Below are 14,380 nucleotides of genomic sequence, written 5' to 3' on the forward strand. Positions count from 1 at the left end.
AATAGTGCACTCTGTAGGCCACAAAACTAGAAATTTCGGATAACAAAGGACATTTCTATACTTCTCGAAGTTAAAGTAATCAGTCTTAATTCAAGGTTAAATATTTTTTAATTCATCTAATGTAAGATTCTTTTTCAACAAATAAGAAATCAAAGGAATGAAACATGGAGTACATTTATCTACAATAAAAGCCATAATAAAAACGAAGAGTTTCATTTTCTACATATATTAAGAAAAAAAGTGTGTGTGTTAATTTTCATTTTTGAGTGTGCGCTTAATATCTTAGATCTGCGTAACTACTTGATTTAACCAATAACAATGAAGCAACGAGCGTGTGTAAATACATCTCAGTCCGTCATATTAGGTTCAGCAGAAATTTTTGATCGTTCTTCGCTAGATATCTTTAGTCAGCTTTATCTCACAATTAATACATTGCATTAAAAAAAAGACTTACAGTATGTTTAATGTCTACACTTTTAAAAAAGTGCATTAACAATTGCGTGTATGCGTTCCAAAATAGGAGTAAAAAAGGAAAAAAGTTGATACATTCTTCAGTATGACTACAACTAAGATGAAAAGGCAGACCATGCAGCCGAAAAAAAGTGTGCTATTTATGGACCCAATACAGTATCGAATCCAACAGCAATGCGGTGGTTCCAAAGATTTTGTTCTGGTAATATGGACGTCGAAAATGTGGATATAATAATGGAAGCCGTAGGGTTGGACGGGTATGTGAGTACTTATTCCGTGGCCAAGAACTGAAGATTAGTCAGAAAACCGGTTGGAAGTATCTAAATAGGATAATCCTAACTATGTTAATTTTATTATCAAAATATAGTGGGGAGAAAAATTATTAAAAAAAGGGGGAATATATATCTATACTATTAAAACAGAGTTTGTCTGATTGTTGACGCCTAATAACTTCGAGCAATCCCGAGTACTGTGCTAGAGATTTAATAATATAAAACATCTTTTTGTATATTTACTCACCTGTGGTAAAATATCCGTATATCCATTAGTAGAAATGATCCCTACCACCATATAAAAAGAATCCAGGGGGATTTATGAAGCAGAGGAACGTATATAAGACTCCTAATGAGACCATAGTATATCCAAGGAGACAGGTTAATGATTCAACTGGTTGAATCAAGGATGTTGTTTCTTTTTTTGTGACCTAGTAAATAAATGTAAGAATTTATATGTAAATGTTTATGGTTAGGTATATAGAGTAGAGAAAATAAATATTTGGCTAGGTTTATTTTAACAGTGAGAGACATTATATGAACAAAAACAAGTATTTGAAGGAAGAAGCATTTACGTATAAGGACATTTCGTATAAAAACAATTTCGTATAAATCTATGAGGAAAACAGGCATAAACTTTATGGATTGTCTTTTTATAACACCAATGTTGTGGAGTTTTTCGAGAACCACCGATATTTAAGTTCTTTGTATCCTGTTTTGGGACTTGGTGGTACCCAAAAACACCGTCAACATTCGGGGTACAAAGTTGTGGAGGGCTCTAACTAACGGCAGTAAGTTGTATTCCGTGTTGGGAACTGGCAATACCCTAAAATACCCCCAACATTTGGGGTACAATGGGAAGGGGGGTTGTGAGGGACTCTTAGTAGTTACTTCCAGTATCGGTGGTGAGTTGCATCCTATTTTGGAATCCGGTGGTACTCAAAAACACCCCCAAACATTCGGGGTATAATTGGAGGGGGTTTGAGGGCCTCTTAATAGTTTTTTCAAGTATCGGAGGTGGGTTGTATCCTGTATTGGGAGCCGGCAGTACCCCCAACATTAGGGGTTAATTGGAAGGTTCTGACGGGCTCTTAGTGGTTAATTAAGTATGGGTGATACCCGAAAGCATCCCCAACATTTGGTGTACAAAATGACAATTCATAAAGTCTACACCCGTTTTTTTTTTGTTGTTATAGATTATGGCCTTACAATTTTATACGAAGTTACCATACACTGGTAGAAACATTATATTTTTGGTGTGCTTCTCTGCTAAAGGGAAAGGGAGACTTTATATTCCAGGAAATCTTAAGTGACAACCTCTTTTATTCTCAGAGCGGTATACTGAAAATACGTCGTCTTATGGGTACCCAGTACGAAAATGACCCATAACATAAATGAATGGCAACAAAAATGTAGCTCAAGAAGAATCACATTAAGTTCATGGAGTTGCCTAGCACGTCTACGGCCCTCAACCCCATAAAAATACTTTAAAAGGGGGCAAAATTACAAAATCGGTGAGGGACCAAATACCTATTTCATCCACTGTATTTGCTCAAGTTAGGAATATGAGCCATTCTGAGCATAATTGTGATATAACAGATACAATATATTAACGTTATCATATTATTAATGCAGTAATCTTTGATTACTTCTGTTTTAACGTTTTAGCTAATAGAGTTGTAAATTCTAAGCATTTACCTGTGGGTTTGTAATTGGCAATATGAACATTACTTGTTATTTTTTAAAACAATATCATGATTCTTTAATTAAGTAGGAGAGAACATCTAGGTAAAAGAAACTTGGTTAGCAACCTTTCTTGTATCACACGGTCTTTCCTTCAAAGTTAAGCAAAAACAAAAAACAATGGCCTCAAATCATCTGGTAGTAAACCCAATAAGTCAATCATAAGAATTGTTAATTATGCCTTAAGTACTATTTATTTTATTGCTCCCACATTTTTAATGCATACGAGACATTGTAAATTGTCTCTTAAAAGTTCATGTTAACCTCTCAAAATTTGCATAGTAGGGATGAGTAAATATAAACAGTTGGTCCGGTCTGTATTTCAAAATATTATTATAATTTTTTTTTTCTATTTATTCGATCCTATATTATAATGTTACTCAGTAGTATTTCATTATAAGCGTAGTTTTACATTTGTAGAAGATAGCCAAAAAAATCATATAAATAATAAAAGGTCCAATACACGACAAAGGATCAACAAAAAATTGTATTCTTGTCCTCTTAAAAACAGATCATCAGTATAAATTATTACTTTGTTTATTTATCAAAAGAATAAATTATGAAATAGTCATGACGTATGAAGTGAGAGACAGGAATCGACAGCTGATAGCAAAATATATAGGGTATTTTTGTTTTAATGAGGTAGCGCCGTGAACTCTATGTCTGCTCATCAAGGATGAGAACTAACACTGATGATTTGTTAGGGATTTTTAAGTTTAAGATCCTTGCCCCCTCAACCTTTATATAATCACCGAAATTTCCCCCTCGGATCTTATCACTTTTATGTATTCGGAGAGATCTAGGACAGTTTGTGCAAGGAACGGTTACAACTTTCCCTTTTTATCGAAGAACAATATTTGACAAGTTGTATTCAAATGAAATTTGTGAAAAAAACTATTGACTAGCATAATTTTTAAATATATTTAAACAATAGTAGACATCTTTTGTTTATAACCTTAAAAAGTAAAAGTCAAATAAACTTGGAGTAATTGAGAGAAATATAAAAGACCTGTTAATAGCCCCGGTAATGTATTGTTCTGCCCAGATTAAGAATCCTAACTGCGCTCCTGATGTAAGGCCTTGTTACACTCAGAGCTGAATTGTGAATCGATGTCGGAAGGATTTATATCTAGCTGTTTAATACGGAGTTAGGCTTGTCTTAATTTCCTTCCTACCACGGTTGCTTCAGCTGATCAAGTAAAACGTCATGACAACGAATCAGCTGTCCTCTTAAAGATTCTTTAAATTATCAGGGCTATTATGTCAATTTCTTGAAGATTTATTAATCCATGTATACCAGTAGACTCTTAAAAAATGAGTCCAACTCATCAGTAGGCAACAGTTCGTTTCCTTGTAAAAAAAAAATATGAGCAATATCAATTTGTTCTATTCAAATGATTAATTCATTACAAATATAAATTATTAATGCTTAAATTGAATAAAAATATTGTAAAATCAATTTTTTATCAACATTTATGGCCTGAAAATTGTCTGAATTGAGCGTGAAGATGACCATACTTAATTATTATCAAGAAAAATTAAGAAAGCATTTACGGTTCTTTCAAAAAATATTCAGCAAAGTTTCAAGCATTTGAGAACTTTATAATTGTTTTTCGAAAATGAAAGAAATACTGTTGTGGTGTATATGTAATAAATATCACTTTTACTACCAATTCACTTTTGTATATGAAATTTGGATCCACTATAATGTCCAAGAAACATTAATTTGGATTGTGTCAATCTGTCATACATAACAATGGACATGGGACCTGAAGTCAATTTATTTCGTATTCATAAAAAAATATCTTCACTTAATCAAATAACACCAAATGGTAAATGGTTTTTGTGAGTACCTTTCAAAAGATGAATAAACACTTTCCTTAGTTTTCATTGACAAAGTGCTGTCAACTTTATGCTGTACTCAAAAGCTTAACAAACAATACTCATATATATATAAATTATATTCATTTTTGAAAAGGTTATTTAAAAAAATAATCATTTTTTGGGTCAAAATTACTTCATTTCAACGCATTCTTGAACTTTTTTAAAAGCAATAAACCAAATTTTTATTACCAGTATTTTCTATATTCTAAAAAAATTATAGCAAAATTGGTATGCTTATGATGTCTAATGTAAAGTTGAAGATTTAAAAGAGCCAAATATATTTTAAAAATAAGTGTTTTCTGGAGCGAAATATAAAAGCCAGAAAGAGTAAAACTGTAATTCTAACAGAATATAACAATGGGGAATACGCTTTGACTTCTTATATTAGTTTGTTTACTAAAAGATTCAGAGTGGCGCCGTCTAGCGGGAAAATAATGAAACTCCTTGCACGATGGTATTAATTGAAATATTTATTATGTGTGAATTCAAATTCAAAATTGTATTTCAAGTACAAGAAAAAAATGTTATTACTTTTTAATTTATTTTTCTTCCCCCCAACAACTAAATATTATCACCCAACCTCGCGAATATATATATTATTTTTTTTGTAGTTTGTTTAAGCCTTACTAGCTTCATCACTCCATAATTATGGGTATCCTTATTTTTACGAATGCTTAGATAAATAAATAATGGATACCACCGAAGAGAAAAAAATGTATATTTTTGAGTTTTTCTACGATAAAGGTCAAAAGGTAAGACTGGCGGCTGAAAATGCGAATAGTGTTTATTGTTTTGATGATGTAACATCTAATTTCGGTTCCGATAATTTTGATATCAAAAAGATGTACCACCTTCTGTAAGGCCAATTGAGGAAAATGGGGATAAAAGGATGAAAATCTTCGATTCCGACCATCATTAGGATATAGATAATTAAAATTAGTGGATAAAAATCAATTAATAGAGAAAACAAGTAATTGTTGACGGCAGTTTAGCATTGCAAAGTAGGCGTTTTTTTAATATAAAGTTAGAGTAGAAAAAATCAACTGTTATTAAAAGAAAATCCTGTAAGGATGTTCTTAGTAACATCCCTAGTTTTCTACTAAATCCCTCTTTGTTAACAGCTGAAATTTAGATCAAGATATTCCCAACTTGTCACTTATATATATATATACATTTTTCTATTAACAATACACAGTAGGACTGTGTTTAGAGCAATGAAAAAAAGTACTATATGAAAAAATGAACAGTCTAATGTACTATACAAATAATTGCAAGAGCCATTTTTTTTTAAATTGTTATTATGTTGCTTAATATAATTACAAAATTTTATTGTTCTACGATGTATTTAAGAGGCGCAATAATTCTGAAAAAATGCCTTATGTATAAAATTATTTGATAGACATTCTTCTAAAATATGAATAAGTTTTTTTTATATATATAAAGGCATCCTCTGTAGCAAAACGAGAGGATAACATAAAGAAATTTTGATGATCCGAATATAGAACTATACATTTTTACAATTTTGGGTAAGAAAAAATCAAAATATGTTCAAAATTTCCTAATGTTATTTTCTTCTTTTTTCCAGCAATGCTAGGAACAGCGAATTAAGACAAGTGAATATTAACATTCTTCTAGAAAAAACAAGCTACCAACTGATATTATTATTATTTTACTTGCACATGGAGACAGTTTTTATTTACAGCTTTATCTATATCAAAAAAATTATGTCAGTCTGTTTCTTGACACAGATTAAATCCGGTAATCTATATTAATAAAGCCAATTTTATCTTTATGCATATATGTTTGGATTAAAATATATATTTGATGGAGGAAATGAAAATATAATCATATTAATGAAATATCAATGGAGTTTTGTATATAGTGTCAAACATTTATTCAGGGTTCACTGTATAGTATAGTATAGTGTATAGGGATCGGATTGTATTAGCTCGGAATAGGGAATCCGAATCCGAGCCAGGAGCGACAACATAGCAATTGCTCGAACTCTAGGACTCGGTGAGTCGTTCGTGGGCAAAGTTATGAGGGAATTTGAGGCACCTAAATGTGATTTTGAGACTAAGCAACGTGGTCTTAGTCTCAAATGGCTCCAAGATAATTTTGACGAAGATATATCCCCGGATTTTTGTGCTCCAAACTTGTCAAGTCTTAATTAGATGGTTTTTTTTTATATGGGACGCAATCGAACGAAAAACCAACCAAACCCTGGCAATACCAAAGACGATCCTTTCAGTTGGGTCAAAAAGTAATTCTTGGATTTTCCAAGGGACCAAGTGGTGAATCCTTCAAGCTTTCAGAATTTGGTTTATTTTTTAATTTGACAACTGGTTGGAGATTCAATTACGTTTAAAAAAAATCATTTTCGGGCACAGACATCTTGTGCATTATGTTTAAACCATATCCATATATATATTTGATCTAATAAATAACAATGTAGTTATTATAATTAAAACATGCAGGTGTCTTGAATGTAGGATGAGTGTTTATACAGGGTGCACTGTATATAGTGCTCCCAGATGTATATCAAAGATTTTTTGATCTAAGAAATAACAATGTAGTCATATTTATGAAATCTGGCATTTGCTTTGCATATCACATCAAGCGTATGTTGTTAAGCATAATCCAGGTAGTCTTATAAATACTATAGTACTCACTGGCTCCTCAGTCATAACGTTATATTATTATTATTTTATCAAGCTGTTATTATTATCATTCTTGAGGACAGAACACACATGATTTTATAAAAGTATTGAGTAACTACGTGTCACTGTGTGTGCTCATGAAAAAAGGCGAGTACCATTGATGCATTCCAGGGTAGTTATCTTCTACACTTTTTAGGTGTAGAATGTATGTTCAACGACGGCTAATAACTCTTTCCAATGCCTGATACACCCGCTAGTATCTGATAAAGTAAAGCTAAAATTTAGTTATAATAATGACTTTCCAGCTCCCTTATCCCCACACAACTATACATTACTTTTTCACCAACAGTCATATTTTAAGTTAGGTATAAGTAAAAATGTAATATGTTTGATGTAATAAAAGAATAAATGTGTAATGAAACTTTTAATCAAATATCCATCTTAGTAAAACAAAAGTTGCAATAGCTCAAAGATAAAAGTTTTATTCTCAATTTTTTATAAATAAAATAATTGAGTTTTTTTAAATAATATAAACAGACATGAGTATGAATGTACATATGTAAATAAAATTCACTTTACTCTTTAAATTATATGCAAGAAGTTTTGTTTTTTTCGTGATTGCAATTTGATCAATAAATTCAATCTATTTCATAATAACAACAATACTTTATTAATTTTTACAGTTTTAACTGTATGGTTTTTCCCATAGGGAAATCAATCTATAAAAACAATAATATTACACATTTTCAGGGCAGCTGTCCTTTAGTACGAGGTTGTATTTTCTTCACAATTTTGAAGTAGTCAACTCATTTTGTTGGCCTTTGCAATGATCATTATGGCAGCAAGTACAGCCTGGCTTAAACTCAGCTAGCCAAAACTTTACTTCTGTAAACAAAGGAGCAGACTCACCCAGACTAAAAATTTAGTTCAGCGTTTATATTAGTTGGCCTGAGGCCTTTCAAATAAAAGTATTGTATCACATAAAGATAAACGATTTTTTCCAGCTTCACAAATTAAAAGCCAACTTTCAACATTGATATCTGCCAAAACGCGAAGCGTCTTCAAAATTAAAACATATCTTTAAAGACTGTGTACTTTCTAATACAGTTATTTCATAAACAACTAACGCCATCACTTAGGCAGACCGAAAACATCAGGAACAGCCTTCATATATATTGACATAAATTAGCTAGGACATGAAATCCAAATTGTGTACGAAGCCATCTGACCACGAACTCCTTTGTGGTTTTTGTGGAATCTAGCAATCTCAACGGAGTAGCCTCAAAGATCCAAATTTCAGGGGCTTTCCGCTCAAAGTAGATATAAATATATTTTTATGACATTGAATAGATGTGTCAATTAAGCCTAAGTATACACATTACTCAAAAATATTTATTATCGGCTCAACCTAATGGTAGGTAAAAATATTTATAGTTAAGCTTTGTCATTCTTTACGACTTGAATATTTTAAGTGTATGTTTGTCAATATATATATTCATAAAACATAAATACTTATTTTTAATCAAAATATCGACAACTTCCTCTAAAATTCAAATTTTGTAAATACCCAAGGAACATGCTATTTCTACTTTTTTTTGTTTTTTGAAAACTTTTTTCTTTCCATTTATCAAAAGTGTCACAAAAAGTATTATTCCCATTCTCCAGGTACTCGAATACCATTTTGTTTCACAAAACTTTCTCCTTAATCTACTTTTACATGTTACATTGATTCAGGGCCATTTTTAGGTATGATACTTGCCCCAAGCTCAACTTTCGACTTGGGATTCAACGTTACAAATTTTTTTAAGAATTTAAATAAATAAACAAAAAAGAAATTTTGATACTGTCATTTAAAAAAAAACAAAGATTAACCTCTTATTTTTTGTTAATATCAAAAGACTATGGTTTTAATATATGCTTATATCAACATCTACCATACTCATGAGTCTGCAGGGTTATATATATTTTGTTATTTTAATTTTTCTGAAAAGAAACCTGAAATTATATTTTATATTTTACAAAGTTATTCCCAAAAATTTAAAAAAATTAATTTTAAAAGTATAATTTCAAAACAATAAAATAAAAATCCATAGTTATTCACGAAAATTAAAGTTTTTGCAAAAAAATTTAAAAATCTACAGCTATTTGCAAAAAATTCCGAAAAATAAATTTTTCGGAAAAAAAACAAAGATCCATATCTATTTACAAAAAATTGAACTTTTGAAAATTTAATTTCAAATATTAAATTTTATGAAATTTTGTTATAAAAATATATAATTACACATAGTAAATTATTTTTTTTGGAAAAAAAATTCAAAATCCACAGCTGTTCACAAGAAATTATTAATTTTTTTTTTTTAAATAAAAATTTATAATTTTTTAGAAAAAAATTGTTTGAAATTCGAATTAAATTTTTTGCTGAGCTTCATAATTAGCCTGGATGACCTTTTTTATGCAAATAAATCTTTTAAAAAAATATTACCCTATTTAAATTTTTCTATCCTGACCCAAAAATTTCAACTAAAAAATAAAAATTCATTTAATTAGGAGGGTTACAGCCCCTTCAGCCTACCTGCTGTAGTCGCTCCTGATCTATTTACAGTGGACAAGCAAAACAAAACAAAACTTCTCTTTATATTGAGAAATAGATAAATTTGCCAATAAAAAAATAATAATTCATAGTTGATAAAAATTCAAACAATAATTAAAAATCCAAGGTGATGATTAAGGATCTCATGCTAGGAACATTTAAAGAATGTGAGTTTCCTTCAATCTCGTTTACTATCGAGATGCCGTGTTTTGTCGGCATAAAGCAGTATTTGTGATTGTTGGGGTCAGAATAAGATAGAGACATTAACCTCGGAAGTGAGTAATCAAAAAAGAAGTAATAGTGGGTTTTTTCTTCCAAGAGTAATAGAAAACATCATCCAAAGATCATAGTAAAGGTAAAGGATATAACAAAGACAAAAAAAAAAAAAAAAACGACGAAGGCCCTCGTCATCAAGGACCTTTTCTGAGAGTTCCTCCAAAAGTGCTGATAAAAAGAGCAAACGAAATAGTCAAAGCCCTTGTTCCTCACTACAAATCCAGGAAATTTATGTCGAAATAAGTTTTTAAACCAGAGACACATTTACTTGATGCTAAAGTAAAACCCTCCTCCTATGGAAATTGGGTAATCGAAATTCTTAAAGACTGCAATACAGAAATTGTGTTGTTTCAGGTTTGAAAGAATAAAAACTTGAAACGGTCCTGTGAAAGATAATGTGATTCAAGTCAAAAATGGAATTGGTGCAGCTATTGAGGGCATACAAGAGCCACTTTACGATTTGGTGATGGAAATTTTCATAAAAAGGGTATGGTCTTGTATGTGTTGGTGTGGCGTCCATTTGGCTGATATTATATGTTTAACTAGCACTTCTTACCTACTTTGCAGAGCTAGATAGAAGGGAATATAAACAAAGAATGAAGGTAGATGAAAAGAGAGGGTGATATACAAAGAGACAGAGGGAGAAACAGAAAGAAGGAGAAACATATAGAAAGCTAGAAAGGAAAGGAGGTTTTAATTCGGTCAAAAAACAGCTTTTTAATGAACTCAGAGGCCAAAAAATGCATATTTTATACGTCTACTTAATAAATTTCAGACTGATTTGTTCGACTGTTTTTAATTCCATGCATGATAACACCAGGAACAGACTTATAAATATATATAAGCATAACAATAATTTTAGTTGAAATTATCATTGGATCAAGGTCAGTTTAAAATTAAATCAATGTTTAAAAATCTCAAAAATCTTACGAATAATTTATTGAAAGTACTATATTTTATAAAAAGGTTTTTATGAAATAAACGTTTATATATTTGTTATATATAGGGATGAAGTTTTTGTATAACAAAAGAAGAGGGATAGTATGTGACTTATTGCACAACCTAATTTTAGGTATTTGGCTACATCAGCGGCCTAATTTATGATTTTAAAGAGATAAAATATATTACTACTTTAGGGTGATGAACTTACTAGACTAAAAATAGCCTTAGTGCAGGAAGAATTTAAATTAAGTATATTATAATTTTATAATGGATTTTTAACATAATTTACAAGAATTTTATATTAAAACTACTCAATTCTTCTCAGCAAGGAAGATGTTATCATCACGACGACAATCTAAGAAAGAATTAATATAATTTCAAAAAAAAAAAAAAATTGTACAAAAAAATCATTTTATAACCATACAACTCTAATTTTATTTTCTATATACGATTCTGTACAACAGTCGCATTGATTTTATAAATAATTATTTCTTAGAAAGTCAATATATTAATATATTATGCTTTCTCGTGATAAGCCGTGTGTCATTTTCAACTGGTTATATTAATCTATTTTATTAAATATGCTTCATTTTGTTAAAGCTATGGGGCTGAAAGTTGAGAAATGGTTAAGCCCAGCATATTAAAGTATACATTCAATTGTTTGGAGAATCATAATTTCTTTAAATAATTGGTTCATATTATTGAAATTAGTAATTAAGAGTCATAAATTTTGTAAAAAATGCCAATTTTCCAATAATAAATATTGAAAAACTTCATTCCAAATTTTAATTCATTCTATAATTTTGTATATGCGCTTTGAACTCCTTTTGGAGAGTTCATTGTTATCACGTCTTTTGATTACGATTCATTTAATATAATTTAATAGATTCAACGTTTCGGACAAGGTTATGTATTTTTCGTTAGATTTAACTATAAAAATAAACTATTAATTATAAATTATAAAAGTTATTATTAAAAAAAATACATAGAACTAAGCATCAACGAAGGGTATTTATAATATCTATTTTTTGATCGAGGTTACGTGAATCCTGAACATATTATTCATATAAATATTTATATATTTTTATTCAACTATCTTCTCTCTCTTTCCATTTTAGTCTCTTTAGTTTACACTAGTTGTTTAAAAAGAAATCCTGCATACTGCGAATAATTTTCACAGTGCTCTCTATGGGAGTAACATGCACCCATTTTTAATAAATAATATTATCCTTCAGGTAGTTACATTGTTGTCCCGCAAGGTGGTGTCACTCTCTGTCGCTTTGTCTACAAACTAATGTAAGTAAACAACGCTCATGACCTATTATTAGCATATAGTTGCTAATTTTTTTGTTCCAACTAGGTTTCAAAGGCTAGGCATAAGTTTACTTAGTTATGTGCTAGTGTTCATCATTGAATTATTTGTAGGGCTTTCGCATATTATTTTACCAGTGGGAATACCCGACATTACGCAGAGTTATTACGTGTCGATACTTGACAGACATTTAAACTTTGCTTTATGAATGCCGATATGTACAGTCCTTTTTTCTTTTTAATATAACGGGCATAGATTTAGCTATAACCAAGGTCAATACAAATACAAGGTTATACCATCATGTAATGGAACTTGCTAGAATTTTCAACTTGATGTACCGTACTGAGTGCTCGGCAAAACAAGCAGATATGAACAGAGTATAACAGCGGTACTCCAATAGTAACAGTCAAGGAAGACGGTATCCATATAACAACTCATGGTAACAGTTATACTCTTTACTATTAAAAAGAGTGGTGGAAGTCAGACATTTGTAATAAAAGTGTTATAGTATAACCTTATATTTTTATTAACCTTGGCTACATCCACTGTTTGTCTAAAATGAGTCATCCACAGACATATTTTGTTCTATAAATATAAGATAAACTAACTGATGAGGAAAGTTATTTATTGATATATAAGTGTGCGAATAAAGAATAGTCAGGATACTAATATTTTAGTACCAATTTCAGAAGAAAAAGATTTTGGAGAAGAACTACTTAACTGGCATGGCATTTCATTAGATTAGTTGTAACCAGCCACAATAATAAAGTCTTAAACATAAATCCTACTCCATATTAAGCAATAACATAGGTAGGAATTACTTCGATATGGATCTTCAATTCTAGTCTGAGTTCTATTATGATTTATAATTATCAACCCCTAAAAATCCTTAATATTAATATCTTTAATTTATGAGGATACGAGCATTTTATATTTTGATGCTCTCTCCTGAAGAACAATGATAACAGCTCAATACAAATAAAAATAAAAAACACCCTTCTGGCTAACAATAAAATCAAAACTTGCATACTAAAATTTTTTAGGATTGACAGTGATGACCAAGAGGCTATAAACAAGGTGCAACTTCTATTTAAGAACCCATCTGGCTTTTTGTAGAATGGATTTGCTCATAAAATAATCATCGGGCGTTACAATGTCAAATCAACGAAAATAAATAAAAAATGTCACTTGACCCCTCAGATTTGAATGATTTTCGGTACAAAAGCTTAAATTAATGAGTAAATTAAGTGTGTCCAATTTCAGTACATAATTTTGAGTCTTTTCTTGGATACAGATTCGTCTCAGATCAAAATTTTCAACTTCACTTTAATGTATTTTTACCTGACGTTTCTTGTGTATTTTTTTATGTAAAAGAGAACCTCTTGAAATTTGGTACTTAACTATTTTGAAGTGTGAGGATTCCTAAAATTAAGTCAAAACTAGAATATTTAAATTCATCATGACCACAGTTTTTTTATTTATTTATTGAATCTGAAATACACTAGCAAGTACTTGATCAAAAATAAAAAAAATACGAGATTCCTCTGGGATCCTGGATATCTGCTAGGATTTGGACTTTTCTTTTAGAAGTTAAGATCTTCGCATCTCCTATAACTTTTATTGCAAATTATCTGCCACACACTTCCTGATCAACCTTTTTAGAACAGTTGAGATCCCTGTCAATGGCTCTCATCCATCTGGATGGCTCATACTGTACTATTTCTTGCAAATTTACTGTGAAATGTGAATATGACATCATCTTGTTATCATCACGATTTACTATTGATTTATAATTACCTCCAGACTCTTCCAGTTCCTTCCTGAATCTACAGACAAAGGATATTTCCAGATTTTGGAAGTTTACAATCTCAACTTTGTTTTTTTCGGCACGGATTGCCATAAGGACACTCAGCCTTTTTCATAATTGTGGAATAAATACTTTGTTGATCGATGCCATTTTTTTAAAAACTAAGACCAAGCACTTCTGACTAGCCGCCAAAAAATGAAGTCCTACTTGTGCATCCACAACTGTCCCAGGTGCTCAAAGTTCGTTGTTAAGCAACAGCTGTACACTCTATATATAAATGAGTGTATCAGTGTTGCATATAGGTATTTAATTAAGTACTTAATACAGCCCATTAAAATACATAGTAGGTACATAAATCAACGTCTACACTTTTATTATTAATAAAATAAACTTTTGCAAAGATTTTCATAAGCGTTCTATTGA

General features: G+C 30.4%; 1 protein-coding gene across 1 annotated transcript in view; it reads right to left on the reverse strand.

Moving 5' to 3' along the window:
• The window catches only part of LOC121123217 (TWiK family of potassium channels protein 7), a 53,568-nt gene that overhangs the window by 13,213 nt on the left and 25,975 nt on the right, over positions 1 to 14,380 (reverse strand). Inside the window, exon 4 of the mRNA XM_040718348.2 lies at positions 991 to 1,174. Coding sequence (XP_040574282.1) covers positions 1,016 to 1,174 — 159 coding nt within the window. The 3' untranslated portion in view covers positions 991 to 1,015. The remainder of the gene's footprint in view (positions 1 to 990; positions 1,175 to 14,380) is intronic.

Source organism: Lepeophtheirus salmonis, chromosome 8 (genome assembly GCF_016086655.4).
Source record: "Lepeophtheirus salmonis chromosome 8, UVic_Lsal_1.4, whole genome shotgun sequence".
Classification (NCBI taxonomy): Eukaryota; Metazoa; Arthropoda; class Copepoda; order Siphonostomatoida; family Caligidae; genus Lepeophtheirus; species Lepeophtheirus salmonis.